The sequence below is a fragment of the Diplotaxodon limnothrissa genome, linkage group LG13, assembly GCF_057381915.1.
Source record: "Diplotaxodon limnothrissa isolate DT_005_m linkage group LG13, D_limnothrissa_male_GT1.1, whole genome shotgun sequence".
Lineage (NCBI taxonomy): Eukaryota > Metazoa > Chordata > Actinopteri > Cichliformes > Cichlidae > Diplotaxodon > Diplotaxodon limnothrissa.
The window spans coordinates 25,400,808-25,421,552 of NC_140608.1; the positions used below are offsets into that span (position 1 = coordinate 25,400,808).

The window sequence follows — 20,745 nt, forward strand, 5'->3', positions numbered from 1 at the left end:
TGCTGCTTTTTGTTCTGCATCAAGATGATATTACAATGCTTCAGTAATGTTGAGGGGGTTGTATCTTGCTAACATTAAGGAGTTAAAATTTAGACCCAGGAGTTCTCTAATTTTCCTGCAGTATGTGTGAATTGTAGTTTTATCACGAGAGCATGATTAAAGTAATTTCAGACCCTAACATTTCTCGCTTTTTATGGTTTTCATTTATACTGGTCCTGGGCAAAATCTTGTTAAACATTTCCCTGTTGCTCCACGCAGCTCAGGCGGTGCACTGTGTCATTTTCACCCACGTAACAGACTGCAAAAGAAATGTATATATTTTTAGTGCTTTTATGACCTCATTACTTTTGCTGCTTTTAGGAATAATTACTCTGTTCAGCTGTTGTGTGGAGAGGCAGTAAGTGGAGACGATGTGCAAATCTTGAGGGAGGTAGCTGGAGCTGTGGCGCATGTAGAAAGGCAGCAAACAGACAGATGGCAAAAAATAAACAAGGAACAGATAAAGACAAAGGCAAGGTAGCATCACAACTGTTTACTTAAATCTGCTAACTGACATGTCTCATTACAGCCAGGAAGGTTTTAGACTGTTATGTGATGAAGTGGCTGATGGGATTGGATTGGTATGAATTTTGAAGACGGACTGAAAATGGCAGTAATTACTGTAGAAATTGTGTTTTCATTCCTTGGTGTTGGGCTGCCTTTCGCGATAGATTTTCTTTGCAGAATGCAAACGTGTAAAATCAACAAAATATAAGGTTTGAATTCTGTGCCAAAAACACGAAATCTGTAATATATTATGCATGCAGATGTTTGCAGCGATGGAAATGAACCTTTGTGGACCATATTCTTTTCAAATTTCCCTGCTAACAGCTATCTGTTATTTGATTGATCGTGCAGCCTTACAGCTCATATACTGTATGTCAGCAGAAGTCGGGTCAACACAGTATTGGGCACATGGTCATCATGTTATGCCCGATCGCTGTAAATAAGAAGAAAACTTAATGCAGCTCAAACTCCCTCTAAATTTGTGCTTGTTAAATGTTATGTTAAATTACCATGACTAAATAAGAATTAGTCAGATCTAAAGTCATTTATTTGGAAATGATTTAATCTATATTTTAAATCAGTGAGTAGAAAGCACTGATCTATGTCAGGTGAAATCACCAAATATTTCACTCATCTCTTTGAGGAAAAAGCATACAGAGAAAATAGGTTTTCATTTCCTGCCAAGGGCTGAAGAATGAGACTATTTCATGAATTTATTGCTCCTGAAAAAGTCTGGTATCTGTGGCAGTCCTTGGGGGATGTCTGCTACTAGACAATACAAACAACCTTTCAACTTCTCCACAATTGTAATGTCAGAGGAGGATGTGGCTATTGTCATGCTGCCTGATAGCTGATTCCTATTCTATGAAACGATGTGATGGACAGAAAAACAACTATTTACTGTAGCTGGTTGGCTGCAGAGTTCAATGCAAACCCAGCTGTCGGTCTGTCTCGAAGGTCAACGGCAGGTTAATAGAGGTCGTCCCTACACTCAGTAACTGTGGGTTTGTGTGTGATGTGAGTCTCTATTTAGAGACTATTCATCCTGTGCAGCTGCGGGGCTGAATATAACCTTGGTTTGCTGCATCTCCTGAAGCAAAGACTACTCTGCTGTAGTGGAGAAAATCCTTCGTTCCCTCTAATTAAGTCACTCCTGTCTCTGCTTCACTCTCCTCCCCCTCCGTCTCGCTCTCTCTCCATACTGTGCCCTCCTTGTTCTTCTCGTCTCTCTTGATTTTTTTCTGTTCCCCCTTCTCCTCGTCTTCATGTCTAACCCTCTGTCTGAAATTCTGTCTTTCAGCCGAAGTCGTCTGAAGCGACTCCTCCCACCACTTCGCCGTCCTCGCAGACTGACAAGAGCAGACAGGAGGTGCACATCTCCTCTTTCACCCTTTGGTGTGGTGGTGCCTTGCTGTGCTTGAGTTCTGGTGCCGTGTAGTCTTCCAGATTTATGTCTGAGTCCCGTGTTAGTGTCATGTTGAGACAAGTGAGACAAGCTTCTTTAATTCTCTTTCTGATCATTGGCCAACCAGCTGGGTCCAGTCCTGGATCTTTCCATCCTGCCCTCAGAAGATTCAGCCTTAGATTTCAGATGTGTTTTGTTTTTTTGGAGTATGGGAGAGTCCTCGATCACACTAGGTGCTTCTTCATCCAGTTGCCTCTGTGTGTACTGTGCATCTGGAAAGTATGTTGTTGATTATGTAATTTTACAGCCTTATCCTAAAATGGATTAAATTCCTTTCACACAATTCTACACACAATACAAACACAATGACGAATTGAAAACATTTGTTTGGAATATTTGCAAATTTATAAAAAATACCCCCCCCACCCCCCCACCCCCCCCCCACACACACACACACACACACACACACACACACACACACACACACACACACACACACACACAAATATAACATGTACATATATAGTCACAGCCTTTGCTCAGCACTTAATTGAAGCATCTTTGGCAACATTTGGAGCCTTGGAGTCTTTTTGAGTACGATGCTGTAAGCTTGGCACACATATTTTTGGGCAGTTTCCCATTCTTCTGTGCAGAACCTCTAAGCAACATCTGATTGGATGGGGAGCATTGGTGCCTGGCCATTTTCAGATCTTTGCAGAGATGTTTACTCGGGTTCAGATCTGGGCTCTGGCTGGGCCACTCGAAGAGATTCAGAGTGATCCTGAAGCCACTCCTTTGTTATCTTGTCTTGTGTGCTTAGGGTCATGGAATTTTTCCTCCAATTTTAAGTGTCATGGAAAAGGTTGTGAATACTTACATACATGTTATAAACATTTTGAAACAAATTTGGTAATTCTAAGGAGCTCACTGAATTGGAGTGTGGTATCATAATAGGAGGCCACTGCTGCATTGAGCCCTGAAACTTTTTCCCCCTTTTCACAATCCACTGTAAGTGGTATTACTGCAAAGTGGAGGGACCACAGCAGCTCAGCCATGCAGTGGGAGACCATGTAATGTTACAGAGTGGGTGTCAAAATCACCAGTGCTGTGCTGACTCAGTAACTGCAGAGTTCCAAACTTCCTCTGGCATTAACATCAGCACAAAAACTGTGTGCCAGGAGCTTCGTGGTATGATAGTAGGTTGCCTATTTGCAAAAGTTTGTTTGGTTATTTATTACAACAAAAACGGTAATCTGAATATTCTGCCTGTTACACATTAATCCTAACACTGTTAGCCAGTGAGCAACATTTACTTCTGACATTACTTCATCTTTGCTTTGTGTTCATAACGTACCAAGAGAAAGATCTTATGTGTGTCCTCATTAGAATAGAGATTTGTGTTGGTCTGTAGCCTATAGGTAATACTGTTAAGTGGTAATTCTGAGACGGTGTGTTTCGGGTCTTTTTATGGGAAAATGCAAAGGTAATGTAACAAGTAGTCTAGTAAAGACAGCACTGATGGCTCCAACATGCACAAACATTTGACCACACAGCATGCAAGTAATTTGCACAAATGTCTTTGATATGCTGCCTGGCGATGGTGGTGACTCTCAAAGCGGAGCCAATGAGAACCCAGTGAGAATCTGTATTATTTTGGCTTACCCTGGTCAACCAGAGGGAAACTGGTTTAAAAAGCAAACAAAACAAAAAATCAAGTTAGAATCATAGCCAGCATAATAGCAGGCAAAGGATCCCAGCCGCAATTTATTGTGTTTTATTAGTGATGATCAGATGGGACTATAATACCCTGTTAATGCCTCTGAAGCAATGCTAGCCTCATTAGCTCATAGATGATAGAGTTAGAAGTTTGCCGCCTGCCAGTGCCTCATGATAATATACTCTAACTTGGTGATTGATATGAAAACAATAAGGGAAGATGCAGCCAATGTCTTGTAAATGAACAGCCAAGAAGCAGCTGAAGCAGAACTGAGACCAGTATCTGTTATGCTGCTCGTGTATAAACAGCAGCTATTGTCGCTTCCCCTGAGAGACACAAAGGATTCGGAATTAAAATTCAAGAACAAATTTTTCCCCTGTGACAGTACTTGACATTGGACATTTCTTTTTATAATATATTTGCTTTTTAATATTTCATACCACTATTCTAAAGTTTAAAAAACAAAACAATCAAACAAAGAAGAACCGCTGACTTCATATGCTCACAAAAGATACAATGTCCATAATAACAGCAGATGCCCTCAGTGCTCGTTCTGATGATCATGAAGCTATTGTTTCTGATGTTCAAGTAATTGCAGTGAGAATAGAGCCGGCGAGGGAGAGAATGAGGCGGTTATTGTTGTCATGATGGCTAGATTGTAGGCTTTACCTGCTAAACTAAAGCTTTCCTCTTCGGCGTCCTGACAGTCATTAGCTAAAGCCTGTTGGCATCGGTGCTGACTCATTTACATATAACAAAGCAAGACAGCAGCATTAACCTGAAAACATTACAGCGACTCTGCGCGCTAATAATGTCTGCACATTAAGTCTGCATTTATAATCACATTAAGGAAAGGGATGTAATTGTTTCCGACGTGCTATGAGGTACAGCAAATTTTACCAGTCCAACTTATGCGTTCTCATATAGAACACTATCAGGTGAAGAAAAGTGGCTTGTTTCTTGATTCCTGAGCAGTATTACGTGTTAATTATAGTATCACAGGGGACAGCAAAGTGTCAGTTCAGTGTGTCAGGAAAATATTGTAATTATCAGTTTGATTTGCTCTGTTGCACCTGAATTGTTGAGTGTAGAATTGTAAATCTGTTAATAACTGCTACAAATTGTATGCATGTATGGTCAAGCCCACTGTGTGTAAACATGCATTATTATAGTTAATGTTACCTGGAGTTTTTAACTTCTGCTCATGTAAATATTGTCCTGAGCTAAGCAGAGAAAATTAAGGAGGTTTAATTGAATTATTTATTATTGCCATGTTAGTTATTGCTATCAGCAATATCCCACTTAGCATAGAAACACGCAACTCTCCCAGATAATGTCACGATGGTTTATGGTTTTTACCAATTTCAAATTTTGTTTTATGTAATTCTGTGCTGATGAGCTTCAGCCTGATGTCATGGAGGAGAACAGGGTCAGGGGTAGGAATGAACTTTGGTGCTCTTAAGCTGCTCAGTTCTGCCAAATTCATCTAATTAATTAATTAGTAACACTTAATAATCTCACCTGCAAATAGGGGCATAATTCCCCTGTAACTAAATTGAATTTCAAGGTATTTGAAATTACAGTGTAATTATATTTACCTCCAAATACTTAAAGGCAGGCACACTAGAATAAGGAAGTAACACATCAGGTTGTTACAGAAAACAAAGACATAATTAAATTAATTATTTAATACTTACTGTGTAAATTATTTTAAGTAGTGCATTTACAGGAAACAAGAATTTACATTATAAGTAAATGTAAGTAGTGCATAAGAAATTTAAGGTGGTGCCAAAATTCTGGGTATTTTACAGGAAAAGAGACACAAATTACACTGTAAATAATTTTATTTTATTTTTTTGTGTAAATCAGCCTCATTACCTCCTTATGTGGTGAACTTTAAATATTATAGGTAAATGTAATTTCGCTTAAATTTCAAATAAAATACAGGGTGTATCTAAATCAGTGTTTCCTACGGAGCCCCGCAAGGGACATGGGAGAGAAAAAATTACGATGAACTTTAGCGAGATCTCGCAAAAGTTGAATTCCAACAATGGCGGCAGCTACTTAGTTGTAATATTACTCTTTCTGGGTCACAAAATAAACTTTTAAGATATTTTGAGGCGTGAATGTAGTTGTGTAAACGTCAGATATCTGCTCGGTTTACAAGACATCACATATTTGCAAAAGTGCTCCAACGTTTTCGGAGATCTGACACCCACCATCTCGAAGCTAACGGGAGGTCGAGACCTGCTACGGCCGGGAGGAACACTGTTTTCCCGGCACATCGTGCCTCGACCTCCCGGTCGGCTTCGAGCTGGCGTAATAGCAATGGATAAATATTTGAAAAGAAAAAGCAGTCAATCTGATTGGTCCCAGATGAAAGCAAAAACGGTGTACTGGGGACAAACCGAGCCAATTCTGCTATACCTTCTGCATGGGGAAAAATGATCAATATGCTTTTTGTGACATTGTGCCGTGTGATTTTTCTCATGTTAAATATGTGCTGCGGCTCCAAAGTTGGGGAAACACTGGTCTAAATCATCTGATTGAAGTTTGAGGTGAATTTTAAAATACATTACTGAATGTAGTTTCACAAACACAACTTGCAGTTGTTGCGAGCATGTCTGGGGTCGAGTCTAGCAGCACGTGTTTTGATGGTACCGGTGAACAGCTCTGTAATTAAAGCACTGTGATTCTTCTTGATACACACTGAAATTTATTCTATTACAGGGGACTTGCAAGCCTTAGTCATGGGCCGTAATATAAAGTTACCAATTCATTTTAAGAAATTGCAGTTTCCAAAATTAAGTTTTCCAGATTCCATTGGTAGCTTGTCATTTTGTACTGCGGCTTTCATCAGTTTCATGTCTATTTGAGCCAAAAAGAGCTCCAGTTGTCACCCTGCATGTAAATATCAATGTGAAGAAGAAGAAGAAGGGACTTGTATAACCAGAATTCCAGTCAAAAAACCACACTGACCCAGGCTTAGTATGGACTTATTATGCTTTTCCTTATTTTCTGTCATATTGTGACAGTGGTGGACATTACACTTGGCCAGAGTTTCATATAATGAGGTGACTGTGTAATCCCTGTGGGCCAAAACTCAGGCTGCTGATAGTTTTTCTAGTCTTTCGATAAATGCGCTCCACTCAGACACAGAACCCCACCCACCTGCAGTTTACCTTCTATTTGCATGTGACAGCCAATCAGAATTAAGTTGGCTTTAAAAGAGAGGAGCTATAACAACTGGTTTCACATAGAGGATGAACTGATGGGCTGCAGGGTCCAGCATGCTTGCATAAGAACAATTTCAACTAGGAATCGTGCAAAGCTAGTCTAGTAGAGTCAAAGAATAAAAATGTGGAGCTGAAAATGAGCACAACGGGTCCACATAAATGTGTGTACATGAGTTAAATGGATATGTGTGTTGGTGGCACCAACTATACGCCACTGTCTCACACTATCCATTCATTTTGTTCACAGAAGGAGCGGGAGAAGAAGAAAGAGAAGGATGGTGACAAAGTAGAGAGACACAACAACTCAAAGGTAGAAACACCGCTCATAAATCATGGATTACAGGTGTAATCTGAAAAACGAGAGATGTGATTTAGGTTCATATGGTTCTGGAATGGATTCAGTTATTGAGTTGAGCCTACGATAAAACACAAGTAAGCTTAGGTTTTAACCATGACTGCACTGTACTGTCAGCCAACTTAATGTTGTGCTGTGGTATATTTGCGGTTTTGATTTTCAAGCTTCAGAAAATCAGAACCACAGCAAGCAGCAGTTTTAGTAAAAAAAACAATCTTTACAGCCTACTCGGCACTTAACAAACACTGTAAGTTGGCAACTAACCGGTGAACAGGAGTGGAGCATTCTGGGGTGTTTTTACATGGAACCATCTGGAAAGTTTTCCCTTGAAACTTTGTTGATTGGTGCAGGCACTTAAAAAAACACGTTGAATGAACATCTGTCTGTCTCTTCAACAAATTAGATCAATGAACCACCACCACCAGAATCAGTTACAGTTATTGAAACTCGTCTTTCACTGATGAAGCACTCTCCAGTTTTTGAGAGACCTAAATATACGGCTCTAGTAACCCATAAATGATGCAGATTAATCTGACCAATTGGGAGTTGTCTTAAATCTGAGCTCAAGTAGCTCAAGAATCCAGCTACCTCGCTAGTTAACACCTGCAAGAAAACCTATAACCATATCTCCCAAAACGTTGGGGTAAAATGTATATAACAACATAATGCAATGGTTTACAAACCTGTAAACCTGTTTTTATTCACAGTAGGATATTGGAGCAAATCGAATGTTTAAAGCAAGAAAATGTACAATTTAAAGAGTTAATAAAGTCATTTTCAATTTGATGGCAGTAAAATAGAATAGAATGCCTTTATTGTCACTGTATATAGGGATGGGTATCGTTTAGGTTTTATCCGATACCGGTGCCAAATCGGTACTTTTGAAACGGTGCCGGTGCTCAAACGGTGCTCAAACCGGTGCTTAAAGAATGGAGAACACAAAATTGGTCCAAAAACCTCTCATGTTCAGCTGGTTTTTTGTAAAAAGATAACAATGTTAGCCTTTTCTGCAGCTATGGGGCATATATGGTATCACTCTTGGCTGGAAGCAGTGCTTAAACAATGGAAAAAACACAAACTTTGTCCTAAACCTCTCATGTTTAACTGTTTTCCACTTTTTCTTTGGTCATTTTAGCCTTTTTGGCCAGGGTGAAGGGAGTATCTGCCATCAAACAAGAGGACAGACGCATGTAGCTATGATGATGTTTGCTAGTTCACCTTACATGCATTAATGTAATAACGTGGTTAGCCTACTCAACGTAAATTACACACGAACATTAAGCTACTCACGCAGAGAAGAACGGCTGCTGCTGCATCATCATCCTCATCATTTCTGCTACACTGGCAGGGCTAGGGGCCAGGACTCCTCTTCGGGGTTTTTGGGGGATATTGCTAACTCCGGGTCAGATAACAGGCAACCCACGCACAGTAGATGCGCTCGGTGTGAGGTCTCGCAGCAAGCTATCATACGGCGCATTTCTGGGCTTTTAAAAAAAAAAAACCGCTATGCGTCGCCAGGTGTTTCATCGGATTCTTGGTGTTACCTCCTTTGACAGTATCACAGTATCAGCTTAAAGCACTTGTTGCTGCTGAGTTTGCATCTTTTGCTGTGAAATACAGCCAGACTTTTGACCGCTTCGCCTTGAACATTTTTAATCTGTAGCTCTGCTCTAACAGAACGTACGTACCTGGACCCGCCTACTATCCTGGGAAATGTAAAATGATTGGCTAGAAGTGTATCACAGCTCAGGAAAAAAAAGCACCGAAATAAAGCACCGAAATGTGCGCTGCTTTTCAGTCTGGTTACTACCGTTTATGTCAGAACCGGTGCCATCATGGCACCGGACACCGGTACCCATCCCTAACTGTATAGATATGCAATGAGATACAGAGCATCTCCTACTCAGTGCAAACATGTGGGAAAAGAAAAGGGGGTGAGGTGCACAATTTCTGCAGCACTATTTTTCATATATATATGAACAGTATTCAGAAAAAATATAAAATGTAAAAAATAAATAGTGTTATGTATTTACAGTGTGGGTTATTGCACGTAAAATTAAGTATTGCACAGTGGATGGAACTGTGTTTTAAAAATTGTCGATAGACTGTTAATGCACCAGAGTGCACCAGAAAAAAGATCCTCTCCCATCCCGAAAGACAACTTGCATAATGTTGCGTTTTTTAATATAAAATCTGGTAAGTTGCTGCTGTCAGTCGAGATAAGTGATTTTGACCACAAAGAATGACGCGAGTCTGACTAGAATGTAATTCCAGATCAGGCCGGCCTCGCGATGAGCTGCAAATAACTGATGTGTGGAGGTGAGGGTCAGCGAACGTGTGTGTGATGCAGGCATAATGCGAGATGGCCTTTGCTGTTACCCACGTGTATGTGCGCTAGAGCTGTGCTATGCTTTCATGCATATCTATAGTGTGTGCACGCACTTATGTTTGCTTGAGAGAGCACGAGAGAGGAGCGAAAGGGGTGAGTGCGTGTGTTTCTGGGTCATGGTTAGTGAATTCAGAGTTTCCATGGCCTGTGAAGCAGTGAGGGAATAATATAGCTCTCAGCAGTGTGTGTGTGTGTGTGTGTGTGTGTGTGTGTGTTCGTTCATTCTGCAGAGAACAAAAATGTAGGCTATGGGGAACTGTACCAACTAAGACTGAGCCCTGTACTCTCTGGTGTTTTCCTCTGATACATTCGCATATTCAAGATGAATCTACTTTTTCTCTTTATTGTGTCCCATTTTATTTTCTATCAATATTTCTGCCCTGACATATTTACTCACTCATTGTATTTACATCCAAATAACTACTGCAAACTATTTCTTTTTCTATGAACATGACCATGCTTTACAACATGTGTGTGTAAGGCAACCCTGTGAAAACACAGTGAATATACTGAAATGTGATGTAACAGGTCACACTGAATTTGCTTGTTTGTGTTTTAGTCTTCCAGAGATTTCTCAATTCATAACACAACTGATGCAATCCTGCAATCTCTCCTCTTGATTGCAAGGCTGTAGAATTTTATTTTTGCCATTATGCACATGTCCCAAATAAAATCCAGTGACTGCTGCATTGTTCTTGGTAATGATGGTAAATGCTGTTGATATCCCCGGTTTGAACTGGATTCTTGGAGCTGAGCATTCATTGCGATGCCCTTCTGGCGGTCTTGGAGGCTGTTCTCAGACTGCAGCTTGCAGAGACGGAGGCTTGTCGACAGCTCATCTGGGCCTCCCAGGCCATAAAAGCAGGTCTGGATGAACTGCTCTGCCCTTCGTCTCCTGTCTTTGACGTTGACAAGAAATGTTTTCATCTCGAATACATTAATATCATGTTGGGAAACTACATCCACCTTAATAGAGTGTTTTCTCTATCCTGTCCGCTCTGACTAAATGCAGTTTATAGTTTCCACTCCAGTTAACCTCCATGTCTGCGGAAGAAAAATACCCAGGATGCCACTTCACACACAGAGGCTATGTGAACTTAATGCTGGGAAGCTGTAAGGAGAGAAAACACCAGAGAAGCACAGAGAATAAAACAAAACTAATGACACGGCTGTTATGGTCATATGCTTGTAGTTTGTACATACAGTACTGACTGGGTGGGGGCTTACAGTGTGTGTGTGTGTGTGTGTGTGTGTGTGTGTGTGTGTGTGTGAAAGCATTTGACTGAACTGAGTCCCATTAAATGGGAAGAAAAAAGCTAAATGAGTAAAACATGAATGAATAATTCTAATAAATAGGATCTCTGATGGACTGAAGGGAGTGTCCATTCAACGCCCGCATTAGTTTTTGGTTGGACTTCTGATGATATATACAATATTGTGGTGGATTTGCAGTTTGTACTGTAATTTAATCTTCTTTTAACCTTTCTTGTTGTGCCATTTTTCTCAGGTTATTCCTGTGTAAATGTATCCAAAGCTGGTCTAAGAGCGCAGCGTTGCTGTGAATGACGAAGAAAAGCAGTGTTTAAAATAGAGCTTGCATTCTATTTTAATGGCATCAAAAACAATCGGCATATGATTAAGCCCTATTGACGAAGATTAAATTGCCTCCAGGCTTTGTGTGTAGTTGCACTCTCTCCCCACTGCTTTCAGAGCTACTAGTAACTGTGCGGTGTGTGTGTGTGTGTGTGTGTGTGTACTTGTAAAATGTACACAACAGCATTTTAAGTCAGCTGGCCACAGAAGGTGTGCAGAGGGTTTTTGCAGAATTTGCACTATGATTTGTGTCTTATTAAGAATGTTGAAATAACTTTGCCCCCCCCCCCCCCAAAAAAAAATAAATAAATAAAAATCCCCCCAAAACATACAAACAATCAAAACATAACATAAAAACATGCATGTTAGTTTAAGTGGTTTTAACTGATTCCGCTAACTATAGTAATAACTGTAGTTTAGACACCAATTAGCTGATAAGTTGATGCTGAAGGAAACTAATCAGTAAAACTCAGTACTTTAGTCCATGCAGTGGCGTGCAGAGTGAATATTTCATGTTCACTCTGCAAATCATTTCATTTCTTACGTAGTAATAATTTTGAATTATTACTATTGTTATGTTCCCCTAAAATGGTCCAGAGGATGAGGGAAAGTAACAAAAGGTGTCCAGGTTGGAAAAAAGGAGACAGGGAGGCAAAATAGTTAGTTTTATTGTTTGTTTATTGTTTCTATTTTGAACTAAACTAAAAGAGTTGTACACGCTGCTATCACCTTTTAAAGAAGTCAAAAACAAAAGCTAGGTGTTGGTAAATAAACTGAAAAGTAAGCTAAAAAGAGAGAGAGCTAAAAAGAGTCACCCAAACACACTCCTCTCCACAGAGCAGGAGCAATCAACCACCATATGCACACAGCTCACTAGCTGCAACCCAACAAGGCTCTCTGGTAGTAGAGATCACCTTTCCCTGGCCTTAAGAATACTTAATTGCTGATGGGAGTCAGCTGTACAAAAAAGGTGGCACCTAAGGCAGGACACACCCACACAAGGTCAGATTCAAAGGAGGCCCTACTAGGGCCATAACAATTTTTATTATTTCTTATTTTAATTTTTTAACAAAGAATTATTAATTTGCCCTTTACATCTTTGGTGATGTAGCTATGATTTGGATTATGTAACCTGATGCTTCTTGAAATGCGCAGATTTTTTTGCACCACACCCAACAGGTGGCGTCAGCCCTCCTTTGGCATGTTTTCACTGCAATCTTCTTCTGTCCAGTATCTGTGATTTATTGCCCATCTTCATTGGCAGTGTATGAAATGCTCTGTTTTTGACAGTTTCCCAAATCAAAGTTGTCTTTATTAGAAAAAGAATAATAATAGTTTTAGATGAAAGTTCTATTTTTTAGCATTTGCTGTAATGGCACAGTAAACAGTGGACAGGAAGGCTGGGGGAAAACGTGCAGTGACTATACCGGGGCGGGGCAGACTCAGATCTAGGCCTCTTCTGTAAACTTACTGGGTCATCAGCTCAGCTCACTGAGCTGTTTATTGGTTTTTGGTTTTTTTAGACACTCTTCTGGTTTAATTTTTTGCTAATTTCTTAACTCAAATTTTCAGCTGTGCTAGCAGAACTGGCTGATTTGTTAAGACAATCAGTTGAAAATAATAATCACAGTTGATCATTAACTGGTAATGACATAAGTTCCAAGAAACGCGTGTGTGTGTTCTTCTTTTTAAAAAAAAATATTTTTTTGTAGTGCTACCTCCTGAGAGTGAGGTAGTAAATCACTTATCCTTGAGACCTAAAGAATGCTATAGAATCTGTGCTAAGAGCATCTTTCATAATTCATCTTATGGTCCATATACACTTTGCAGATATGAAATGGGCTCTAATAGGCTTAGGCTGCTTCCCATGATGCACTGAGTGTGTTTAAAAACCACTCTACATTTAATCATTAGTTCTTATTCATCTCTGGCACTCTTCCACAGTGTCTTTTGTCCTGTCTTCTTCCCATCACAGCAGATGGCTGCCCTTCTAAGGCCTGGTTCTGCTGGAAGTTTCTTCCTGTTAAAAGCAGTTTTTCCTTTCCGCTCTTGCCAGGTGCTTGCTCATAGGGGTTGTTGGGGTTTTGTCTTTGTTACCTTGTTTAAGAGTCTTTACCTTATAGTATGTTGTTGGGATTTGACACTATACAAATAAAATTGAGTTGAAATGAATGAACATGTTTACACAGATAAAAGTTCAAATTTCTGAAACGTGTGAGAATCTACTTTCATTGAGTTTAGAGCATTTAAACAAGTTTGGATTATAATGTGAACAATAAGTAAATATAAGTTCTGGTAGTCACAGAACTTAGCCAACATGGACTTAGATATCAAAACTCATCCGTGTGTGTGTGTGTGTGTGTGTGTGTGTGTGTGTGTGTTTGCATAAATTGTGCAACAGATGTTGTCTGTTTGCAAGAATGGTCTTTGTGCACGTGTGTGTGTGTGTGTGTGTGTGTGTATACTTGCAGAGATATGTGACGTTGTACATCTCCTTTTTGTCCTTTTCCTCTGTCTCAGCTGTACTTCAGCTGTCTCTGAAGCCCAGTGTCAGGGAGATAGTTGAACGCTGTGTGTGTGTGTGTGTGTGTGTGTGTGGACACAGAGCGAGAGACTTGTTAGTCCAAGTGTGTGTTGACACACTGAAAGCTGTTTAATCTTCAGTGTACCGGGAAACATGCTGACAGCCAGCCCCCCCCCCACAACATCCCCGTCTTCCACACTTTGGCTTCTCTTGCACTCTCCCATTCTCTCTCTCTCTTCTTCACTGAACGCTCTCACCCTTTAGCCCTTATGTCTCTCTTTAGCATCTTTGCGTACAGATGATATGCTGTACACGTTTGTGGAGGACATTCATACATGTTGCAGGGTTGTTACACCATCATGATGACAAAAACTGTCAGACAGACACAGTGCCCGAGGACTTTGTGAGGTTTTTTTGCTACAGTTTGATCACATTTGGCCATGACACACACACACACACACACACACACACACACACACACACACGTACTAATTACATATGATTATATAAATACTAAAAGGTAAAATACTTTTTTTTTTTTTTAAAGAAAATACTTACTTATACAGAATTTACCACTGCCTGATTGAGGTGGTAATGCACCAAGAAGCTGAAGAAAAAGAACATGATACTAACTAGGAGGTTAGTATCTAAACCGCTCGAGCATCCGTGGCAAAATGAGATTAGATTCTGCTTTACAAACAGAATAAATATGCAATGTCAAAAACTACAACAACTGTCAAGAAGATTTGTATGACACTCCTTCAAAAAAATGGAAATTGGGTCCAGTGCTTCAAGGCCTCAGTCACCCAGGCCTAGAAGGCAGTTGGCAACCTCCTTGCAATTTCCAGTGACTGGGGAAAAATGAGTATTTTCCAGTGGGTTGCTGGTGGTTGTTGGCTTTATTATAGATGACACTGGTCATCCAGAGAAGAAGAAGGAGACTTAAAGGTTAGACTCTTTTCTTAAGGATTTATCAACTTTTCCCTTTATACTGTAGTAACTCTCATTCAAAAGCAAGTGAAGAAAAATGAGATGCTGGTTTTAGATTTTGACCCTTTTGATGTCCCCAGTTGGATGTTGATATATATACATATTCTAACTGTATTCTTTATTCTGGAGAATAAAGCGTCATTTCAAAATATGAAAAATATCCCTTCTTGATTACAGAGAATGTGGGTGATTTATTTTGTTTCCTTAAACCTCTCACATTACCTTCTAATATTTCCTTCCCATTCCTCATATTTATTTACCAAAAATATCTGAGCTACTGAGACTTTCCTTATTGGTACATGCTAATGGGCTCTAATTAACTTTAGCAAAAAGTGAGTTCAAAGATGTGTATGGTGGAGACGGGTCAAATGTACATGCTATATCTGCATATTTTTCAGCCAGTCGTCTCTAACTAATTAAATTCTGCTGATGGGTTGCTTGCAGTTTGAGCGAGGTCTGGTTAATTGTCTGAACAATCAGCGACCTGCACACGGTAGGGCTGAACGATTATGGAAAATAATCTAATTGCGATTTTTTGCCCCAATATTGCGATTGCGATGCGATATGCGATTATTTTTTTAAGGTCTTTGTCTTCTGTATTATTAAACAAAGACAAGCAATACATCATATAGTATGGCCAATACTATATTACATTAATTTTAAACTGTTCTTTCCTGGAAGACAGACCTCTGTTATGATGACATGAGGTGATGCATGAATTGATGACTGACATTTTTATTTAACTTCTTCAATCACAACAGTATATTTGAACATACACAATAGTTTATTTTTAGCTTACAAACATCTGAGCATAAAGTGCTGACAAGGAACCCTGGTGTAAACATTAAAATGAAAGTCAGTACAATGTGCAGATTGCAGAAATATACATAAACAAAATCAGTGGCTTTACCACACTCAGTTTTTCGACATCTGTGAACTACTAGACAGTCATTCAATTAAAAAATAATATTAAATAAATAAAACTAATAAATAAAAAATACACACATCTTACTGATCTCTGCAGTCAGTAACATTACACATAAAGTGCAAACATAATAGCAATTGTATAAACACACACACAAACACGCCTTTAAAGTTTAAAGGCGTGAAATTGGACGGTCTAGTTCTGATTAGCGTCACCGCTGTCTCGGTGGAGTTTAATAAACTCGGCCGTCTGCTTCTTGCTATCTAAAATATAACCAGACACTGGCGTAAATTCTCGACTGTCTCATACTTCTGTTTAATAAGTTTTCTGTTTGACGTTTAGTCAGCTGTGTGAAAACCAAGGAGGAACCCACCCGGGGGATTAATAAAGTTTTATTTTATCTAATCTAATAACTTTAATCTCAGCCAAACTGATTTACTCACGAACAAACAAAACACTGAAAAAAGCCCAACAATAACATTTTTAGGTTGTCTAAGTGACTTATATATTATGTTTAACCCGAGCAGCGAAACTCCGCGGTGATCTGAAAATGATGTGCCGGGAGTTGTGCCGTTCTCGGCCGCATCAGTAACCCTCGAGCTCCCGGCTAGCTGTCGAGCTGGTGGGTAGCAGACGCCTCTGAAAACGTCGAAGCACTTTTGCAAATATGGGATATCTTGATAAACCGAGCAGATATTTGATGTTTACACAACTACTTTCTCGCCTGAAAATATGTTAAAAGTTTATTTTGTGACCCAGAAAGATTAGTATGAGTAATTTTAAAACTTAGTAGCGGCCGCCATTGTTGGAAACTGGAGTTTGGCTGGGCCGCGCTATGAATTCTGGGATATGGTAGTAATTTGGACAGCCTTCGGCGCGTCGCTGTGACGTAATCGGTCTACAAATGCGGCCTCAGGAGGATGCAGCCCATGAATTGTATAATATAATCGCAGTATAATCGCAGCCTTTGCGGTTAGAAAATTGCACTTGATCATGTCGCGATATTATCGCAAATGCGATATATCGTTCAGCCCTAGCACACGGGCTATCAGAGACATTTCCAGCATATTTTAAGCTGGGCGGACTATTTTACATGCTGTGGATAAAAATGTATTAATGCTTCTGTGAAGGGAACTTAACTTTGCTGCAGAGGAATTAAACTTCATTGCATACTTTACTCTGGGCTTTCTTTACGAGCTATTACCAGAATGGTGTTGCTATGGTTTTTGAACAGGGTCATATATTTTAATAGCTGTAATTTTGCTACCATAGCTATCAAACCTGCAGTCCAGAGCTTTTCTGTCTCTCAGAAAGCGCGTAAGCAGTGAGTGTAATTAGGCAGTTCAGCACTTTTGATGTGTGCTTATCAAGAGGAAAAGCAACACCAATGAAGATCCAGGCTTTCCTCAGCATTGGTTGCTTTCTTAGTTTGTAATAAGGAAATTCTTCTCGGCAACTTATACTGTAGTCTACTCTGTCTCCATAGATAATGTAAAATATGGACTTCAAAAACCCACATGTTGAAGGTTCAACCATCGCCATCTTGGTTGCAAAAACATTATGTTACAAGAAGGGTGGGTCTTGTGATTGACAAGTCATTAGCCAAAGACGGAAGTTTCATACCACACATAATACTTCATTTTGAAAATAGGAAGACCAAGGTTTACAAAATAGATGCAGTATTTTTTCCAGTATTAACCAAAATGCGTGACTGAGCCCATAAACTCAGCCTGTTATACTGTCTTTGGTCTCCATCACTACAGTTATGCCCCTCTTAAGCTCTAGTAATTGCTTTGCTATTGTTAGAAGATTTAATGTAACTGAGTTTGACTGATAGACTTAATGTTTTCGACTTTGACTTGAATGTAACACACGTTAATTTAACTGCTTTCAAAAACTTCAGTCGAACAACATTCTAGAGTTTTATCTGAACCGCGGGTGCCTTTGGTTTTGTTCTTTAATACTGGATTTATTTTTCTACGAAGGTTTGAACTTTGAGGGTGTTTAAACAAAAGAGAAAAGTGTGAAAATGTTCATGACTGTCTGAGAAAAGTGTATAAAGTGTGTAGTGATGGGTTTTACAGCCTTAAAACATCTACAATAATTGTAAAAAAATAAAGTTGGCTACTTTGCGGATTTCACCTATCGTGGGTTATTTTTAGAACGTAACTCCTGCGATAAGCGAGGGACCACTGTATGCCCAAAATGCTTACTTTAAGTAATTTGATTACATGTTAATTTTCCATGTAACTTTGCTACAGAAGTGCATTTTAAAATGTTAAATTTAATAGAATCTGGTCAAATGAAATTTACTTGATTGGGATCCAGTCAGATTATACCAGGCATGTTGTCCTTAACGATTAATCTTTTGAATAAATACATCTTTGATTTTATATATAACACCAGAATTTTACTAAAATTATTGCTACAGGTTTAGGAGTTTATCAAATGGCTTCAAAATCAAACACAAATGGACCCACAGTACATGGTAGGAATTTCATAGCATTTTTGTGTGAAATTCTTGGCGACCTTGTTGATATCGCCTTTCAGTCAGGATCAGTAGCATTTAAACGTAAACATTAAAACCTTTTTCCTTCTTTTCCCCTCCTTTTTTTAAAACAAAACAAAACATGAAGGCATCATATATCAGGTAAAGTTACACAGTAGAGTGTAACATGGGTATAATTATCAATATGTTTGCCAGTTAGATTGCACATTACTCTGAAGAATATTTGCTGAAACATGTTGATTTTATAATTGATGCCATCTTCTTTACTACTTTAATCAAGCACACTAAAGTGTGGATTTCTCCCCTGGTGTGCCATAACACAGGTGTTCAGACAGATGTTTGCGCCTTCACTGCACGTCACTCCAATGTGACTGTCTCATGCTGTCCCTTACCTCAGCAGCTCACTCCTGTAGCATTACATTAATGATAACAAAGCTCCTCTTACTCTCATGGTGTCGGCCATGTTGGATCTATCTTTCTAGACAGTAGTAGCTCACCAGTCGCACTGTAAGACAAACATGTGAGGTCACATGATGTTGAGGCAGGGTATGACCTAAATGCCTAAATGTTTACATTTGGATGAGATCGTGTCTCACATGTGAAATCTAAATGTTTAAAAAAGGGCTTCTGTCTCAGGAGTTGCATATTCCATTTATGCACCTGCTGATTGATATTCACTGTCAGCATCCAGTGCAAATGCAGGAATACAGTAAATGCTTTACTCATTGTTCATGGAGGAGAGCTCCTGCATGTTATAGCTTTATTTTTATTTTCTATTCAACAGTCTAACATTTTCTTGTCCACTGAGCAGTAGGTCAAACGCTTTCTGGCCCTGTGTATGTTTTTGCCAAACTGCTGAAAAGATAAAAACTATTAATAGAAAAATAATAATAAAATTTGTGTATGAGGATGCACTTCAGCCAATTTTCCTATGTATAGCACCTTTTAAACCTTTAAACCTGAAATTTTCTTAAAGACTAAATCTTCAAAAATGCCACCAATAGTGGCCGAGCTTCAGACTTCTTTGGGAGTCATGTGACCAATAACCTACCAGAATTATATGATTTAAATAAAAAACAAACAAACATAAAATAAACTGCAACTTTGAGGTAATATTCATTAAAACCTTTTTCATGTTTAAAGGACTGTTAGTAATCATTAGTCATATATAAACTCAGTCCTTGTTTTTTCTCATGACCTTGTTCTGGTTTGTTGTTTTTGCTCATCAGCTAAGCGTCTTGAACACTATCTTGACCTTCCAAACCCACTCAAATTTTCTCCTCAGACTAAATTAATTCTTCTGTGTTTGCAGCTGAAGGGCAGGTGGCTGATGTATCTTTTAATTGACAGGAGGAATTCTGGGATATATTGAGCATTTTAAATGAAAAAATTAACTACACACGTTGACTTCTCTGCCCAGCCATTTTAAATTAAATGGTGATAACATAATCACCTGCTGCTTTTAGACAAGCGATGATCTGAATTCAGATTTCAGATTGAATGGCGGCATGTATTTTGGACAGTCTTGCAGATAACATGGAAGAAACCATAGTGTGTTAATGGAAATATAGACAGTCATGCATACATGCATTTTGTTTCACATACTAGAATTTTAAAGAGTCTTTTGTTAAAATATTGACTCTTTCTGTTTGTCTGAATTTATACGACCCATTTTTATACAGCTTGATTGGGGTTGTCAAAGCCCAACTCAGTCTGTACTTTCTATCCTGCCTGTAGGCGCTAATTTAACTTCAGCACTGATTGGAAGCTGGTCTCAGCATGTTATCCACTTGTCGTCACACAGATCAAAGGTTGAAGAAACACAGTAAAAATATGATTCTTGGCTGATGAGAATTAGAATAATGTATAGGTGGTGATAAGGGCAAAAGATGGTCTGAAGACTGGTTTCATGTTTTTTTCATGGTTCAATGGTTTATCAGTGGACTGTCACATTACTGATGTCTTTGAAACTAGGATTAGTTGATTGTTTCAGCTAATCACAGTCAAATAACTGACATTGTGTTCTGCAAAACCTCTCAGGGGGGCGGTTCGGACATTTATCTGTCTAATTGTAATTGAATGCAAACTATTAGTCACCTTTCACTTTACGCTTATGGACTCTTCTTTTTTTTTTAATTAATAAAGTCCTGCTTATATAGTAGACTCATCCAGTTGGTGTTGCTTTCTAAAAAAGCAACCTTGGTTGGTAATATAAAATATGGTAAAATCAACCTACTTCATTTACATTGATACAGGGAGAAACGTTAGTGTCTGCTACCACTATGATGTTGAGATGAGCCAAGTGGTTTCAGCTGGGATGATACCTTAAAGCAGTGTTTCCCAACCAAAGTGCCGCAGGACATAGGTGTGCCATGAGAAATGATCAGGTGTGCCGTGGAAGATTATCTGGTTTCACCTGATTGGTACTCTAAGCCAGTGTTTCCCAACCATATTTCACATTAGGTAGTTGTACTGCCCTCTATTGGAAGAGAATGTAATTGTTCTGCCTGTTACTCATGCAGATCGCTTACAGTACTAGTCAGGTGGAACCAGATA

General features: G+C 39.2%; 1 protein-coding gene across 1 annotated transcript in view; it reads left to right on the forward strand.

Annotated features, from left to right (window-relative positions):
* The window catches only part of LOC146620376 (stromal membrane-associated protein 1-like), a 155,062-nt gene that overhangs the window by 53,429 nt on the left and 80,888 nt on the right, over positions 1 to 20,745 (forward strand). Inside the window, exons 5-6 of the mRNA XM_085368936.1 lie at positions 1,847 to 1,915; positions 7,152 to 7,214. Of these exons, the coding sequence (XP_085225062.1) occupies positions 1,847 to 1,915; positions 7,152 to 7,214 (132 nt within the window). The remainder of the gene's footprint in view (positions 1 to 1,846; positions 1,916 to 7,151; positions 7,215 to 20,745) is intronic.